The sequence below is a fragment of the Streptopelia decaocto genome (genome assembly GCF_964273445.1).
Source record: "Streptopelia decaocto genome assembly, chromosome: 2".
NCBI classification, from domain to species: Eukaryota; Metazoa; Chordata; class Aves; order Columbiformes; family Columbidae; genus Streptopelia; species Streptopelia decaocto.
Window position 1 is genome coordinate 24,214,747 of NC_138655.1, and position 15,726 is coordinate 24,230,472.

General features: G+C 40.4%; 1 protein-coding gene across 4 annotated transcripts in view; it reads right to left on the reverse strand.

The window, feature by feature from the left end:
• Window positions 1-2,091: 2,091 nt before the first annotated feature.
• CPQ (carboxypeptidase Q) overlaps window positions 2,092-15,726 on the reverse strand; it is a 161,193-nt gene continuing 147,558 nt past the window's right edge. For all 4 annotated transcript variants that reach the window (XM_082045124.1, XM_082045122.1, XM_082045121.1 and 1 more), the window contains one exon: window positions 2,092-4,983. In XM_082045124.1, the coding sequence (XP_081901250.1) occupies window positions 4,823-4,983 (161 nt within the window). In that variant the 3' untranslated portion in view covers window positions 2,092-4,822. The remainder of the gene's footprint in view (window positions 4,984-15,726) is intronic.

A 15,726-nucleotide genomic window follows, 5' to 3' on the forward strand; every position in this document is an offset into this window, starting at 1 on the left:
ATGTATTTTAACACAGAGTCACAGAATGGTTGGGGATGGAATGGATCTCTGGAGATTATCTAGTCCGACCCACCTGCTAAAGCAGGTTCACCCAGAGCAGATCACACAGGAACGCGTCCAAGTGGGCTGGCCAGCCTGTTCCAGTGCTCTGGCACCCTCAAAGTAAAGATATTTTTCCTCGTATTCAGATGAAACCTCCTATGCTTCAGCCTGTGTCCGTTGGCCCTCATCCAATCATTGGTCACCACTGAAAGGAGTCTGGTCCCATCCTCTTGACACCCACCCTTGAGATATTTACCAACATTGATGAGATTTCCTCTCAGCCTTATCCAGGCTGAACAGACCCAGCTCCCTCAATGTCTCATAAGAAAGATGCTCCAGACCTCACAGCACTGTTAAATCAGGTTAGAGCAAACATGAGCACCAAACACCACTACCAACATTTAACAGTGAAACTGAGGTGAATGTTCCTCAACTCATGCAGCAAAGCAGAGTAAAACACCAGTACTTGAAGCCATAGTCCCTGCCTCAGTCTTACTTTGCTCTAATTTTTGTGGTTTCTCCTCCAGAGCTTCTCTCTTTGGATTCCATAAACCTGCTTTTCATGTGGTTATATAGTAAATCATGACTGATGATGAAAACTCATTGCACTGACCACAAAGTTCTGCCCGCCAGTAACACAGGCTAAGGACAATGGGAAGTGGTGGTTCTAATGAAGCTGTCACCCATGTGCTTCTGCGCTGGTCTTCAGAGTCATCTCAGTCACATCTTGCAGTTCCTGAACCCCAAGGCACAAAATACACAGATTTTTTCAGTCACTTAGTCATACCTAATATCCATATCACAGTACAGATGCTGAGAAAGACATAGTGAAAGACTGAAAAAAGTTCAGAAAATAGAAACTTAACATAAACTAAAGGAGGTTGGTCTGTCTTAGAGTGAAATCAAACTGCAGGCTAAACAAAGAGCTGGTCATAGAGTTGTCACTGATGTCCCTCCTCCAAGGGCAAAGAGGATTACTAAGAAGAGAGGCGCCTAAAGGCCTTAATCAGGTGCTAGCACAATGTATTTATTAAACAATTGTAACTACAAATCACAGCTCCTTCATTCAGAAGAGCTGGAGGTTCCAGAAGGAATGACTATGAAAGACTGGGGGTGGGGGCGGGGGGACAGTGCTTCCATGCATTTGCTGTAGACAGAAAGCAAAATGTATATGTTAAAACATTTCCATAACTGTGGTGTAAAGATAAACCATGCACAAAATGATATTCCTTTCCATTATACATGATCAGGCTGTCCTATCATTTAGCAAAAGAGAGAGAAAAAAAAAATTAAGAGGCTTCTGTTCCAGAAAGTCTTGAATTTTCTCATTCAAGAATGAGCTGTGATGCATGCATCATTAATTTCTATGCAGAAAACATTGTTCACTTCAACCAGCAATTAGTGGTAACATTTCTATCCTGTGCAGTGATGAGATTTTTATGTTAATCATTACACAGCAGTAAATTAATCATTTGGGCACATTTAGCTGGTATGTATATTTCATGAGACAGATATAGATATCAAGATCAGTTTGATATTTACTCATGGTAAATGGAAGTGTCTCAAATCGTTATGGGGGAAGCATACTAACTAAACATACAGCCAGAGATGTCTGCAGTGCAGCAGCACCAGAAGCACAGCTTCATCTCTTGTTCCAGGAAATAGCTCTCTTTCTTTGTTTTTAATTATTTTAAGGGAGGTAAAAATCTTGTGGGATCACACAGAACTGAATCATTCTAAGAGACAGTGAAACTCCAATAATGTCTTGACACATGACAGGCAAAAGCATCAACTCAGTTTCCTATCCTGCAATTCTTCTTCTACCAGCAAAATTACCTATGTTACATTATGCAGTATTGAAAGAAGACTTTTCATCAGCATTTGTGCTATAGTCTAGTCGGGTAAATGAATTATGTATTGACCTCGTCCCTCTGTATCTATGTCTGAAAGCTTTGAGTTGTAGCAGAAAGAAAGGCTACCCAGGGGCCTCCCTTCTTCTCAGCAGATGCAAGAGATTTGTAATACCTTGAGGAAAATGTTTATTTGAAATTTAAATTTTGGACATATATTTAAATACTACCGCTGCTTTCTTCAACTCTCAGCACACAAATATTTGCAGGCAAAAAGCAACCTAGTCCAAAGCTGACAGTGTTTTATTTTATTGGAGAAAAATGTACACATGGTCCATTTATCTTAGAATGTTGTCAAAATACATATGAAAAGCACAGATTTATGGCAGCTGACCTTGACAATGATGGTAATATAAATAATATCCTCAGTTATTACTTTCTCAACTAAAGATCCTCAAAAACCAGTGGAAAGCAAAGTTATGCTGGCATACCTGGATTAATTCAGAAGTGCTCTTGAATTGAAAATTGACCAACATATCTACGTTGCTACCCAGTGAAACAGCATAATTGCTACATTGAGTGGGGATAAAGATGAGCTATTGCACAGAAGGCACAAATTCCCACTGGAAAAGGAAAGAAATTTATTAGCATCCCTTCATTTATGGAAATTTTTGAGAGAGCTACATCTGAACAGGCAGGTAATCAGGACAGCACTGTGACCGGCTGAACTTCGAGGTCTGAGAACTACAGATAGAAAAAGAAGGTATGAATCAAAAAAGCAGTGTCTTATTTCAGCAAAACCTGTTCTTATATGTAAAAAACTTTAGTTCTCAAATTGAAAAACAGAAATATTTTTAATTTCACTAGTTCTATAAAAAAAGATACCAATTTTGTTTTTTGAATGTTTTTTCAAAATCCACTCTGTCAAGCTCCTCTCTAGAACTGTTTTTCTGAAGTTGATGTGAAAGTTAAATTTTACTCAGGTCTTAATTTTTACAGCTTATCTTATGTAGCCCAGGAGCCAACAAGCACACCTGGGGCCGTGCTGTTGTGCCACGTGCATCCTGCAGTGTTCCTCCCCTTTGCAGAGAGTATTCCTGACTCCAGAGGTTCTCTATTTGACTTGAGGCAATAGAGAAAACCACAAAACCACTTTCCAAATTGGAAGAGGTTGAGATTTGTAACAATGAATGTAATTTCATGTAGAACCCTTCAGAATCTCTGATGTACAAAGTGGCATACCTTGAGGGAAAAAGATGCAGAAGGCAGTTCAGGAAACAGTCAGTAATATTCCGTGAAGGTCAAAAGACTGGATTTAAAGACAGCTGAGGATCTGTTGGTGGTAAGCACCACTCTTGTCAAGCAAATCAGAAAAAAGAAGCATAGGCATCATGCCTTGAAAGCAGAGGAAATTTTTGCTAGTGTTCTTTCCATACTGTTTCTTCAAAAAGAAAGAACAGAGTATCTCCAGCAACTTCTATGTTCCTGAAATGATTTGGAGGGAAAATTGAAATATTTAATAAATTCCACATAAAACCGCTATTATCATGGTAAACAAATACAATGGTTATTAATTTTATAAAAACTAATGGCTCATCACTCCGCTAATGCTCAGCTACGGAACTGATTAACAGCAGCAGGGACTGTGTGCCACTCGGTTTAACACTCCGTGTTGTTCGTTACCTTAGTTATTTCGTGTTGATTATATTGCAGCAGTTATTCACAACAGTAAGCCTGCTTGTTGTAAAATTTAAAATCACAACCAAGGATCATGTCACAAAGAAATGAGTGGAAATTATGCCTTAAAATATTACCCAACACCAGTTACATCTTCTCTACAGATACCCCCGAAACTCATCTGAATATTCATAATCTTTGAGCAGGAAGGAAAACCAAACCCAAAAACCAATAAAGTATACAAGAATCAAATTCCCAGATCAATTCCTCTGACAAAGTGCAAATGTATGAGCATCTTCTCGCCTGGCTTCCAGCAGCAGAGGGCATCCCAGCAAGAGAGGGGCAGCCGGGAATGGCTGCAGCAGCCTGAATCCAAATCTGCTCTTACACTTCGGATATCAGCTGGCAGGTAGGGAAGGTCACGAATCACAACTGTGATGCTCATTTCTGAAACATCATGGCATTTCAGAGGAAAATTGCCACATGAAATCCTCTGCATGTCACTACGGTGAGACTTCCATCAGAAAGAAAAGGACACACAGAGCTTTCCACAGGGAGGTGCCTGAAGAAACAAGAGATCTGGGATTCCTGTGGTTGGCTTCCTGTCCTCTATGTCCTAGTTTATCTGAGTCTTGTAAAAAGCAACTTTTAGTAAGGCTTAATAGAGGTAGCTGAATGAACTAGTAAAAGCCCTGTTATTTAGTATTTTGACCATTTTTGGACCATTTTACCATATATTACCATTAAACCAGTCAAGATTAATTTGTACTATAACCTGAAAACCACAGAGAAACTACAGTATTATCATGAGAAAGTAGAAAGGGCTGATTTATTAATAGCATATCATTCTAATGTATAAAGTGAAAGATAGAAAACAAACCCATAAACGTGCACACTAACTCAACACATTAATTATTCTGATGCTAAAAATTTATTTGGTATATTTTTTTTGCCACACAGGATCACTTTGCATACAAATGGTTATTATATCATAGCCAAAGAGGTATCATACCTTCATCAGAAATTTTAAAAATACTTAAAAGAATAAATTTTAAGTGAAAATCACAACTGGGAGATATCAAAACATTAAAAAGAAACAGGAATGTGTAAAAGACCATGTGCTTTGAGGAAAACAGACATAATAATGCACAAAATCAGGGTGAAAAACAGAATTTCCCACAGCTGTATACCACATGCATTAGTGGGCTTACAATCTTCACTGAAGAACAGAAATCTTCTTTCTTGCTGTTTTATTACCTTGGCAACATCTCCTCCATGTCAGCAATTACATAGGAGACAACAGTCCAAACAGCAGCACAGAGATTCATCTGGTTTGGATCCTGAACTGTCATCGTGTCCCCTTGAGAATGATGAAACCAGAAGTATTTACTGAGGTCATCACGTAAGCTGGCACCTACAGAGAAAAATGGGCAATATTCCATTATAGGAATACAAATATTTGGAGAGGAATATAAACTTGAATCCATTCCTGGGCTGTTTATGATTAAATCCACATGCAACTGTTAAAGTTTCATATAATAACTGCACAGAGCTGTGGCATGTGCAGTTTGTAGGTTTTAGGTTAATTGACTGGAGCGAGCATGAGGCAGCAGAAATTCCACTGGGGAAAAGCTGACCTTCCCCTGGGAAGGAACAATCCCCCTCAGGGATATACATCCATTTTCCTCTAAGACTTCCAGAGTCAAAGCAGGAAACTCCCTGTGGGAACCCCACACACAGTGGCACTTCCTCCGTCCTTCATCCCACTGCTCTGATGATGAGTTACGACTGAGTTATTGATCCTCTCCTTGCTGTTGTGTTGGGGAAAGCTCTGGAAGTTGCTTCTGCTTTTGAGCCTCCGTTCATCACAAGGATGTTCTATTTCAGAGCAATCTTCCAGACAACCCAGGGTAACCCAGATTTCCCAGGATTACATTACCCTCGCTGTCAGGAGTCCCCATCAGCTGGGGCAGAAGCAAGTTGGGTGAAACCACAGTTCATCCTGTTCAGGAACCACTGACTCCCTCTGGGGAGCACATGGGGAGGGAAAGGAACACTCTTCCTCAAGCCAGGTGCGCTCAGGGAGCACAAACAATATAATCCTGAGGAGGCATCACTCCAGGCCCCAAGGCAGACCAAAGCCAAGAGGAGCAGGAGAAGCTGCCACCCCACCAGGCGCTGCAGAGAGACACCAGCGGGGCATTTTCACCCTGGCCATTCTCCATCTGGTCCAGTCCACACTGACCCTCTCTGACTCCCTGTCCCCTTGCAATTTCTCTCCCAGTTCATTACCTTTGTCTGTTCTTCTCTGGTTTTATCAGTCTCCATCTGCTTTGTTTTAATCTCAACAACCCTTCCATCATTAACGGAACTTGACTCGAAATGTTGAAAATAAGTAAACGTGGTATTTCTCCCCAACACACTGATTCACTGCTTGCAGTTCCTCTGCGTGGATTCCCTTGGGCTGCCCGCTGGTCAGTGCCAGAGGTGCACAGCTCCAAGGGCAGGACGCACCTGGCACAACAGGACCCCCTCCTCTCTTGGTCATCAATCCCAGAGAACAAGCACTGATGGGAGTTCATGGGTAAGAGCTATAGGCCCCAGGCAAAAACACTGAGGATACTCCTACCATGCTGAGTAAGAAAAAAATCAGGACTGTTTGATTACAAAGATGAAGTCAAAAAATGATTCATATATTTATTTACACACAGTGGAAATCGGTATCAGATGATGAGGGCTTTGATAAACTCACGTGTGCCCATAAGACTTACTATTAAGATTTTTCTTGGTTTCCATGAGATTCGTGGAGCCTTTGAAGAGAATTAAAGCAAAATTTCTTGCAGCATAACTGTACATTCCTATAATACATATCTTTTGATCACTCGTACAGCCATTCAGGACAGTGTCCAGCTCTCAGTGTGGTTAACAGGCATGTTTCTATCGCTGTAATGGGAACTGACTTGGACTGCTTGTTTCACTGCTATTTTAGAGAGAAGGAAAAGAAAGGTAATGCATTTTATAAGTCCATCCAAGATGAAGATCCCTACATAAGAGAGATGATACACGCTAGGTATGGTTATATGGCACTGTGACTGATTTTATGAGGCTCTTCTTGCTCTTAAGATGCTTGTTTGCCACTGGCCTGAAGCAATGCACTCCCACAGAAGTCACTGGGTAGGTTACAGGTGCTGAATGATGTTCCAATAACTTTAGCATTGACTTTATGTCAACTCACATTCACTTCTAAATTTGAGTCTTAATTCTTTTAAATACATACAACCATAAAAGGGTTGAACTATGATAAACCATTTAGCTGATGGACTTCTGCACTAGACACATTACAAGTCAAGCCACTGAGGCAAACCCATCACAATTTTCAAACACTTTTATAAGACTCAAGACAAAAACTGGTTGCCTGGAATTTGTCATAGACATTTCATTAATCACAGCAACTATGGATTTATAGAGCAGCATCTCTGTGAATGGAACAGGGATAAGCACCCTTTGCTTTGTAATGTTTAACTCCCTGAAATGCTGAAACAGATTTGTTTCTCTAAACTGATTTTAGAAATCAGAAAATGATCTGACTTTGATATCAAGCAATTACAGTGCAAGAAACATCAGAGTGTGTTAGTAGGGAGAATATTGAAAGGTTCCTAAACCGGCCGTACTCTTTTAAGTCTTGGGCTAGCATTGAAGTCAGTGACCTGTAAACATCTTGTGAGACTAAGGAAAGACTCTAAGAAAGCAGTTTCGTCTTATGTAATTAGAAACAAAAGTGAAAATCTGTGTTCTTGGCTTTGAGCACAAGAACAGTTTACAGCCTAGAGCCCCACACAAGCCTCTAGACATGAAACACCCTGGGGCACAGATATGGCTGCAAGCAATTTTCATGTCTCCTGCTCCAAACTTGAGACTCCTCCATGCTGATGTCAGCTGCCTGGAGATGTTTATGGCTTCCGGAGATTGCCAAGCTGCAGCAAGATTCTGAGCAGAGCTCTTTTGCCAGCAAATGCACCCAGGACTGAGATCAGCGCCTGCAGATGGCTATGAAGAGGGGAGTCCTGTGGGGCTCCACAGACCGCAGTCATGTTGGGTTACCTAAATAAAGTCTGTGGGATCCTACAGCTGCTTTTCTGAAAAACTAACAGAAGCAGGAATGCTGTGAGCACAAGCAGCCATCCCACAGAAGGCAGTGGCAGCGGGAGAAGAACTCTGCATAATGCTTCAAACGGGCAGGTTTCAAAGCACATCAGCTGGTTGACCAAACAGGATCTTCAACAGTCACTGTATTATTAACCTTTCTCAAAAAAAATTTGCCTGGAAGCCAAACATGCCACTTTCAGAAGCTTGAAAGAAACCGGAAAAATTCACCTAGACACAAGTTTTAAAACTCCAATGGCTAACCATTTTGTTCTTTCACCTAAATTTGATGTAAGGGTTTCTTTTGTTGTTGTTATTATGTAATGCTTCCCTCAGGAACAACAGCCAGTAACAAATGGAGGTGTATTTTTGCCAGCTACATAAGGTAGCAGACAAGCAAAACACGTGAGTAGCCATGTGCCATAGACCTGCTGTAAGTTATTCACTCGTCTCCATGCTAGCCACCTAGAAAGGGGACGGTGTACAGCCTTTCAAGAGACCGAAAGGCCCAATTAAGTACTTAAAAATTCTCAGATTGGAAGCATTATATAGGTATGTATCACATATTTAATTTCGATTATCTAGGTGGAACCAATAATCAAACAGAAAAACAAGTGATGGGCTGGGTGCTCCACTGTCACGTTTTATGAGCTTTGCTGCTTTCCTGTGTTTGCAGAGCAAGAACACTCATAAAGAAAAAAGGGACGTTTGCCAAACAACCTTCTTTAATTGTCCTGTTTCAGTCTGTTCACATTTACAGTGATGCGAATCACATGAGGAACACTGCTGGCTGATAAGGAACTCAGTGAGAAACTGCTTCTAGCTGGTTGTAGTAGATGCTGTGGCATGGAAACAGGGAATGACAAAAACTGCTGCCAAAAATGCATTTGAATGCATCGAAAATTCTCAAAATTAAAAACTGAAAATAATTAATCATTTGCAGCTTCAATAATTCATCATTCCATTACAAAGTGGCGGGAAACCCTCTTCAGTACAGTGGTCCAGTCCAGCTACCTGACAGCAGCTATTTAGTGTCACTTGTGATCCCTCTGATTCTATGATTCTAAAACACATGAAATACCACCTGAACACCAGATAACACTTTTTTACTGAGAGGGTTGTCACATTGTTTGGCACAAGCTGTCCAGAGATGTTGTGGAGTCTCCACCCCTGGAGATACTCAAAACCCGACTGACCGTGGCCCTGGGCAACCCGCTACAGCTGACCCTGCTTGAGCAGGGGCGTTGCACGAGGTGATCTCAAGAGGTGCCTGTCAATATAGCCATTCTGTGGGACTCTCTAGCCCATGGTGCCATCTCCTCGCTTCATTCAGACATCTCTTAAAACTGACACACAATAAACAAATTCTTCAAGTCAAGCTCATTCATGTCTTGAACTCATTTCACGAATTCTGCATAAGCAGCTATTTCATACACAGTTTGGTGCACTGCATAAGGCAGGTAAAAGCAGCTGCTTGGGTAATTGATACTGACAATGTATTTTCAGTAATCAGCTGTGTAAGAGTATCTTGAGAAAAATCCAGACACGCACATTGAGAAATTTAGAAAAACAGCTCATCCCTTCTAGCTGCTGATCTCAGCATGAAATGCACAATGTGAATATTACTTAGCTGATGACCAGAATATTTACCTGCCTTACAACATGTCGACATTAAACCCCACTTCTTCACACATTAATAAACTGCATGAAACATTTTTTTCTTGCCAACTTAAGAAGATGTGATGCTGCTATTGAGGTAAAAGAATGAATGAGCCACAAAATGCATGATGAGCGTGTCAATGATGATCACTGCTTCTTGTCAATCACCGTCAGGTGCTACTGCCTTCATATGCACTGCTGTGACAACTCATCATTAGATTAAACTCTATTGCCAGATACTTAAGCATTAAAATTATTGTCATTTGTGCAAACAATGACTGGAAAATTAGTTATTGGTTATCAGAATTATTACAAAGGCAGTTCCTATAAAAACCAGATACCTTCAAGGGGGGGAGCATATAGTAACTCCTGCATATTTTTTCAGTGTAAAACATTTTGCATTACATTCCTCCCTAGATTTTTTTTTTTTTTTACTTTATCCCAAATAGCATTTAATTGCCATAGGAAGCCAAATGTGAATCTTAAAGTCAGTATTCTGCTGCTGTACAGCCCTGTCGATGGCTTTCCAGATGTCCTGTTTTCATGTAAACTTCACAACACAACTATTCCATGAAACTTTCAAATACATTGGGAAATTCCTCACTGTTTGTATAACCTCTCTTGGGTGTGCTGGGTCTTCAATATTACAGCTAGATCTTTGGGATACTGACCTCTACGTGCACATTGCCATATATAGTGAAGTTAATGTGCTACTGAATTACAACAATGTATAACTTTTTTACTTTTCATTTTACAGTAGTCCCTAGAGGAGCTGACAGAATTGCCACTCCATTATCTTACACCATATATGTACCTCTCCAAATACAAAAGACTCCAGCTTAGAAGAACATACACTCTAAGCAGACAGAAGGGACTGCAGGATGAGAGAGACACGCAGAGATGAAACGGCATATTCATTTTCTCACAGCAGCTGAGAAAGGAATAGATGCCAGACATCTGAGCTCAGGCCAGTGCCCCATTGAGCAAGCTGTACTACCGCCTAACAGCAAAGCTGGAAATGCCTTCACAACAGAAATTTTGCTCAATGTTTCCAAAAGTTTGTGAAGGTAAAAGAAAGGCTTTGCAGATAACGTGTGGATCTCTTGCATCTTCTAAGTAGGTATGTGTTTGAGCTTCATCTCTCTGTCAAGACAAATCTGCTCACTATCGAAGGTACTGCTTGTAGTAAGATGTCAACACGAACGCCTGATCTGAAACCTTATTTTTGTTTCTGCAGTGATTCTCCTGGCTACAGAAGACAGACTCATTGTTTTTCCCATTTATTAAAGATTGCTTTAGTTGCCTGTGTTTACCTTAAGAAACAAGAAAAACTCCTTTACTTCATTAGCAAGTTTATTCCAATCTTGGACCCCTTTAATGCCAAAGACACTATTCAGGAATGCACTAAAAAACCACAATGCCTTGGAAATAAAGGAAGACCTGATGAAATATGTATGTCCTTTTCCTTTACATCACATACTTAGAAATACGAAAAAAAAAAGGGGGGGGGGGGGCAAAAGGATGCATCACAACCTTCTATGCTATTAAAAACTCCTGTGTACCAGGAAAGCACGGATACTGAAAAGCATTCTCCTCCTCATACCAGAATGCTATCTCAGCTTTGTGCTCCTACACACCCTATAAACCAGGGGTGTGTGGGTACATATATGTCTATACAGTAACAGAATCAACAACTTCTCACAGCTGGAGCATTGCTGCCCCAGACATTTTAAAAGGTCAAAACTGCAGAACAGAGGCGGGGAGACACATGATTTTTTTCTTCATATGTGTCAAAGAGTTACCAGAGGAAAAACAAAGAAAAGATATGAACAGGAACATAGTTTCTTATACTACTTCTATTTCATTTTGTGGCTTTGTAAAACCCAGCAAAGTGACAAATCTTGAACGGTCAGTGACTAAATCTGCTGCAAGGGATGTTCAGTTCGGGATGGGTTGACTGGAAGGTTCCCCCCGTGCTGCAGCATCCCTGGCACTGCAAACCCCGGGGAGCGCTCGGCTGCTTGTGTGAGGTGTTGCACCAATGGCCCTCATTTAATTGCAGCCTTCAGAACTATTACTGTAATGAAAACCCCTTTATTGCAGGCAGGTATTGCCTGTATTTTGGTGCACATATCAACCTCTTCTTTCAGGTGATAACCTGTAGTTGATAGCTGGCTTTAATGCCAATTATTTCATTATCCGTTTTTCAAGTAGGCAGAGACAATGGAGATGCTAATGCTGTTTAGTGGGGTGCTGACAGCATTACTTCTCCTATCATTTAGTCTCAAATGATGAAATTACAGGCTAAGTTGCTTGAGTTTCATGACTACAGACACTGAAATAGTTTCCAGTACAAAGCTTGTAAATAACATCAGAAGTCCTGCTGTTTCACCTCCTGAGTCATTCTCTCAAAAGTCTTTAAAATTCATGATTCAAACAACAAGGCAGAGGGAAAGCTTTCACTCGGTTCTTTCAGTGGCTAATTAAATGAGACTACAGTGTAAGGGAGACAAGATGAAGTGTGCATTATTTCTTGTTTTGCTTAATGCATTTGAGAATTAATCCTCTGGATACACTAAACAGACTAAATTACAGCTCAGGATTATCACAGTTACTTTTGCAATGCATTAACCTTTCACTCATTGCGGCAGAGGACTGGTGACAGCTGGGGATTCAATCTAAACTTGCATAAAATCCTGTGAAATGAGGTCTCAGGGAAGGAAGTTGTTCCTCTCCATAGAGCACAGGTTGACTAGACTCTAAAATAATATCTTAAAGAGCCCTTAACTGAAAAAACAAAAACCAAACAGATGAAGCTTCAACAGTAAAAGGCACTGGAAACTTTTCCGCCACGCATCCACCCTCCATCTCAAATCAGCAAGGCTCTTTCTAAAAAAAAAAGAAAATAAAAGGGTCAGTCTTCCAGGCTGGCGCTGCCCAAACATGACCCCACACTTGCAGGCTGCCTACCTGGGATGGAGGGATTCTCTGTGGGCTCACTAATCCCATTTTTGAACCTATTTACATGTCTGCCCACCACAGATGGCTGTGCCAATGCACGCTGTGCTCCAGCAGTTCATGTGGGCACACTACAGTTCTCACTTTGTGAGCTGTAATAGCAGCACCCGCCTTTCTTCATTCACCTTCTTCACACCATCAATGGCTTAATACACTTTTATCACACACTAATGCAGCAGCTGAAGAGTCCTCCTCATGCAAAAACTATTTAATATCTCTGAGGATGCAGGCTGCTGGTGACTCTTCTCCTCCCTTTTCTAATGGTGTTTCACCACTCCTGAGACAAGAAGCCCAATGCTGCCTGCAAACGCCAGCGTGTCAATGGGCTCGTGGTGTGGCTGTGATGTACCACAGCATGTTACCTATGTTCACTTTCTGTTTCTTCTCTCTTCCTTCACCAACTGCACAAAACACTGTTTTTTACCATCCCTGAGTATTGAGTTGACAATTTCAGACAATTATCCACAGCAATTCCCAGATCATTCTTCTTGAAAATAACTCAGGTGAATCCTGCTGTTGTGTATGCATAGCACATATACTGTGTTACACTGCTTTTATTGACACAAAAATGTCACTGGCTGTTGTATTGCTTTGGCATTTTCAACGGTAAGATTACTGTTACACTCTAACAGCCAGCATCAGTTTTGATAGAGAATACTTGAAGTAGTCATCAGCAAACTCTGCCAACTTGCTATCCTTGCTATTCACTGCCTTTGCAGTTAACATGGCATTTTGTGAACATCCAAAGTGCAAAAAAAAAAAAGAGGTGGCTGGGTGGCCTAATAGAGCCTTTCTCCTTTATGAAGACTGACAAATTATTTCTACCTTCTTTTCACCGGGTATTACTCTGCAAGAGGAAAATACCTCTTATTTTAAGTAGCTTATTTCTCTAAAGGTCTTTGATCCAGGAGCTTTTGAAGACTCAACTGTACTTTGCTGACCAGATTCAGCTACAAAAATGCCTATAAACTCACTGAAAAAGCTCTGCTAGATTGGTGAGGCATGACTTATTTCTTCAAAAGCTACACGGACTCTTCCATTACTTCTGTATTTTCTGTCTTTGCAGCCCTTCCCTTGGCTTTGTGACTTCCCTGGTTCTGGGATTTCTAGATGCCTTTTTAGGGGATTCCTTATTTAGGGCATTTCAATTTAGAAGGTTTATATAGCTATATTAGGTGTTGTGTATGTATGTATATATTCTGTATATTTTAATATAGTTTATTTCATTTGTGCTTTCTTTAAAATGAACTATATGGCTACATATATTAGGTAGAGACTATTTAATGAAATTGATAGATGATAGTTTTAAAATTGGTTGTCGGATTTATAACTCCTTTACATTTTGCATTCTCTTTTAAACACTGTAAGATGGATGAAAGTCATCGCAAAATAGTCAATTTCTGTAATTTAGAATTCTTTTTCATGTGTTTGTTTATACCTCAGCTCAGCAAAGTAGTTAAAGTTTGAGCATGTGAACTATTTTAATGCCATTAAACTTTAAATGTCACACAGGAGGGTCAAGTGCAGACTGGGACCCATGTAAACCATCTTTCCTATCCAAATGCATTTCTGTGTATCTCTACACTCTCTGTATAACACCAGCATTTACCTGATGCCACAACCTTGCTTAGAAAACCAAAGTATTGAAGTGCTTTCTTCACTGTGCTCTGCTAGCTGAAGAGCTTCCTGCTAATTCCCAGGGGTGGACTCTTGCTCCACCCTGTGCCAACAGCTTCCAAACCACCCCAGAAATCTGGTGGAAATAGGCATCTTCTGAATGGTGTGAAGATCAGACATGGTGAGTGAGAACCAGGAAAATGACCCATGTATCGGAATTTTGAGCAGTTCTGTTTGCAGTAACTGTTTGCATTCATTCACATTTTCAATCCATTCAGAAAGTTTCCTTGTATTTTACGACCAACAGAGCTATTTCCTAAGCCCGACTCGCAATCCAATATCATGCAAGTCTTTAGGTCTGCTTTCCCAGAGGACGCTGGAGGTTGAGAGGAGACGTGCAGGTTCCTTTTGAAGTTCTGTCTGGGCTCTAACCTCCCCTCCTAGGTATGATCACAACTGGATGTTTAATCACAAAGTTCCTGTAGGGCCCTCCCCAGCAAGTAGCCAATCCTAGAAACATAGAAAAGCCAATCATAGAACCATAGAATGTCCTGGGACCCAACTAAGCAGAGTTCTCTTCTGCCCAGATGCTGAACAAAGCCTGTTAATGACCATCCTGGTGCTTAACTAGTTATGACCAAAACAAATAGCCACCCTACTTTAAGTAAAACACATCCTAAGCACACTACAAGTCTGTTATATTTTATATCACATAAATAGCAACTGTGCATTTATACAACCACACCAGCAGGATGAACAATGGTTTTTACTGTCTCTTTATTGTTATACCCCATTAAGGTTATCAGACTCTTCAAGGTCACGGTGGATTTTAGATGTAGAACCATTAGACAATGCTGGAAGAATACTATGACAAGAAAATATAATTCAAAATATCTGTTATTTTGCAAGTTATTTCCTAATAAATAACAGATGCTCCAGATACTGGTGATGAAATATCTCTTTCATTTGATCTACAAATCAGCGTATATTTAGCTAGTTCATTATTAATAGAAAAATAGAGAGGTACTTCAAACAAAGTTCAGTTTTGATCTTATCACAAGGTTCAGGGCTGTTCAGATCTGAGTTTTGAGCCATATCTGAAGCAAAGCTGTAGTAGTAATCCTCCACATCATCCAACAGGCTACCAACACAAAGTAGCATAAAGGAAAATAAGCAATTCTGACTAGTGATTCAACATTCTTAAACAATAAATAGCATATCTTTGTCAGCAAAGTTGCAATGAAAAAACATACGATTAAAAAATAAATAATTAAGGTAGAGTGAAGACACTGCAACACCGTTGTCTGCAACCTCAGAATCTTCCTCTGTTTTAATGTTTCATGAAATTACATGAGGCACTATTTGGAAAAGCAGAAATAAAAGGAGAGTGAAGGACAGAAATTCCTCACATCTGCTCTGATTCTTCAGTGTATCAGTAACTGTACACCGGCTTTGGCTAATCCACACAGCAGAACTACTCCTAGAAGAAGACAGAGTAAACTGAGCAATGTCCCCAACTAGCATGATTCTTCCAACCTGCAAATTTGAGTTGCTGTGATAGCTATTTCATCACGGTTCAAATACAGTGAGTACCTTGTCAAAATGCAAATATATTAAGAGTGAAACAGAAGTCATACAAGAACACTAAGAGAAGCAGGGAATTTTTATAATTTTAAGTTGAAAGATTAGCCTGCTTGCTTTCAGCAAAAGTCTCAGTCCT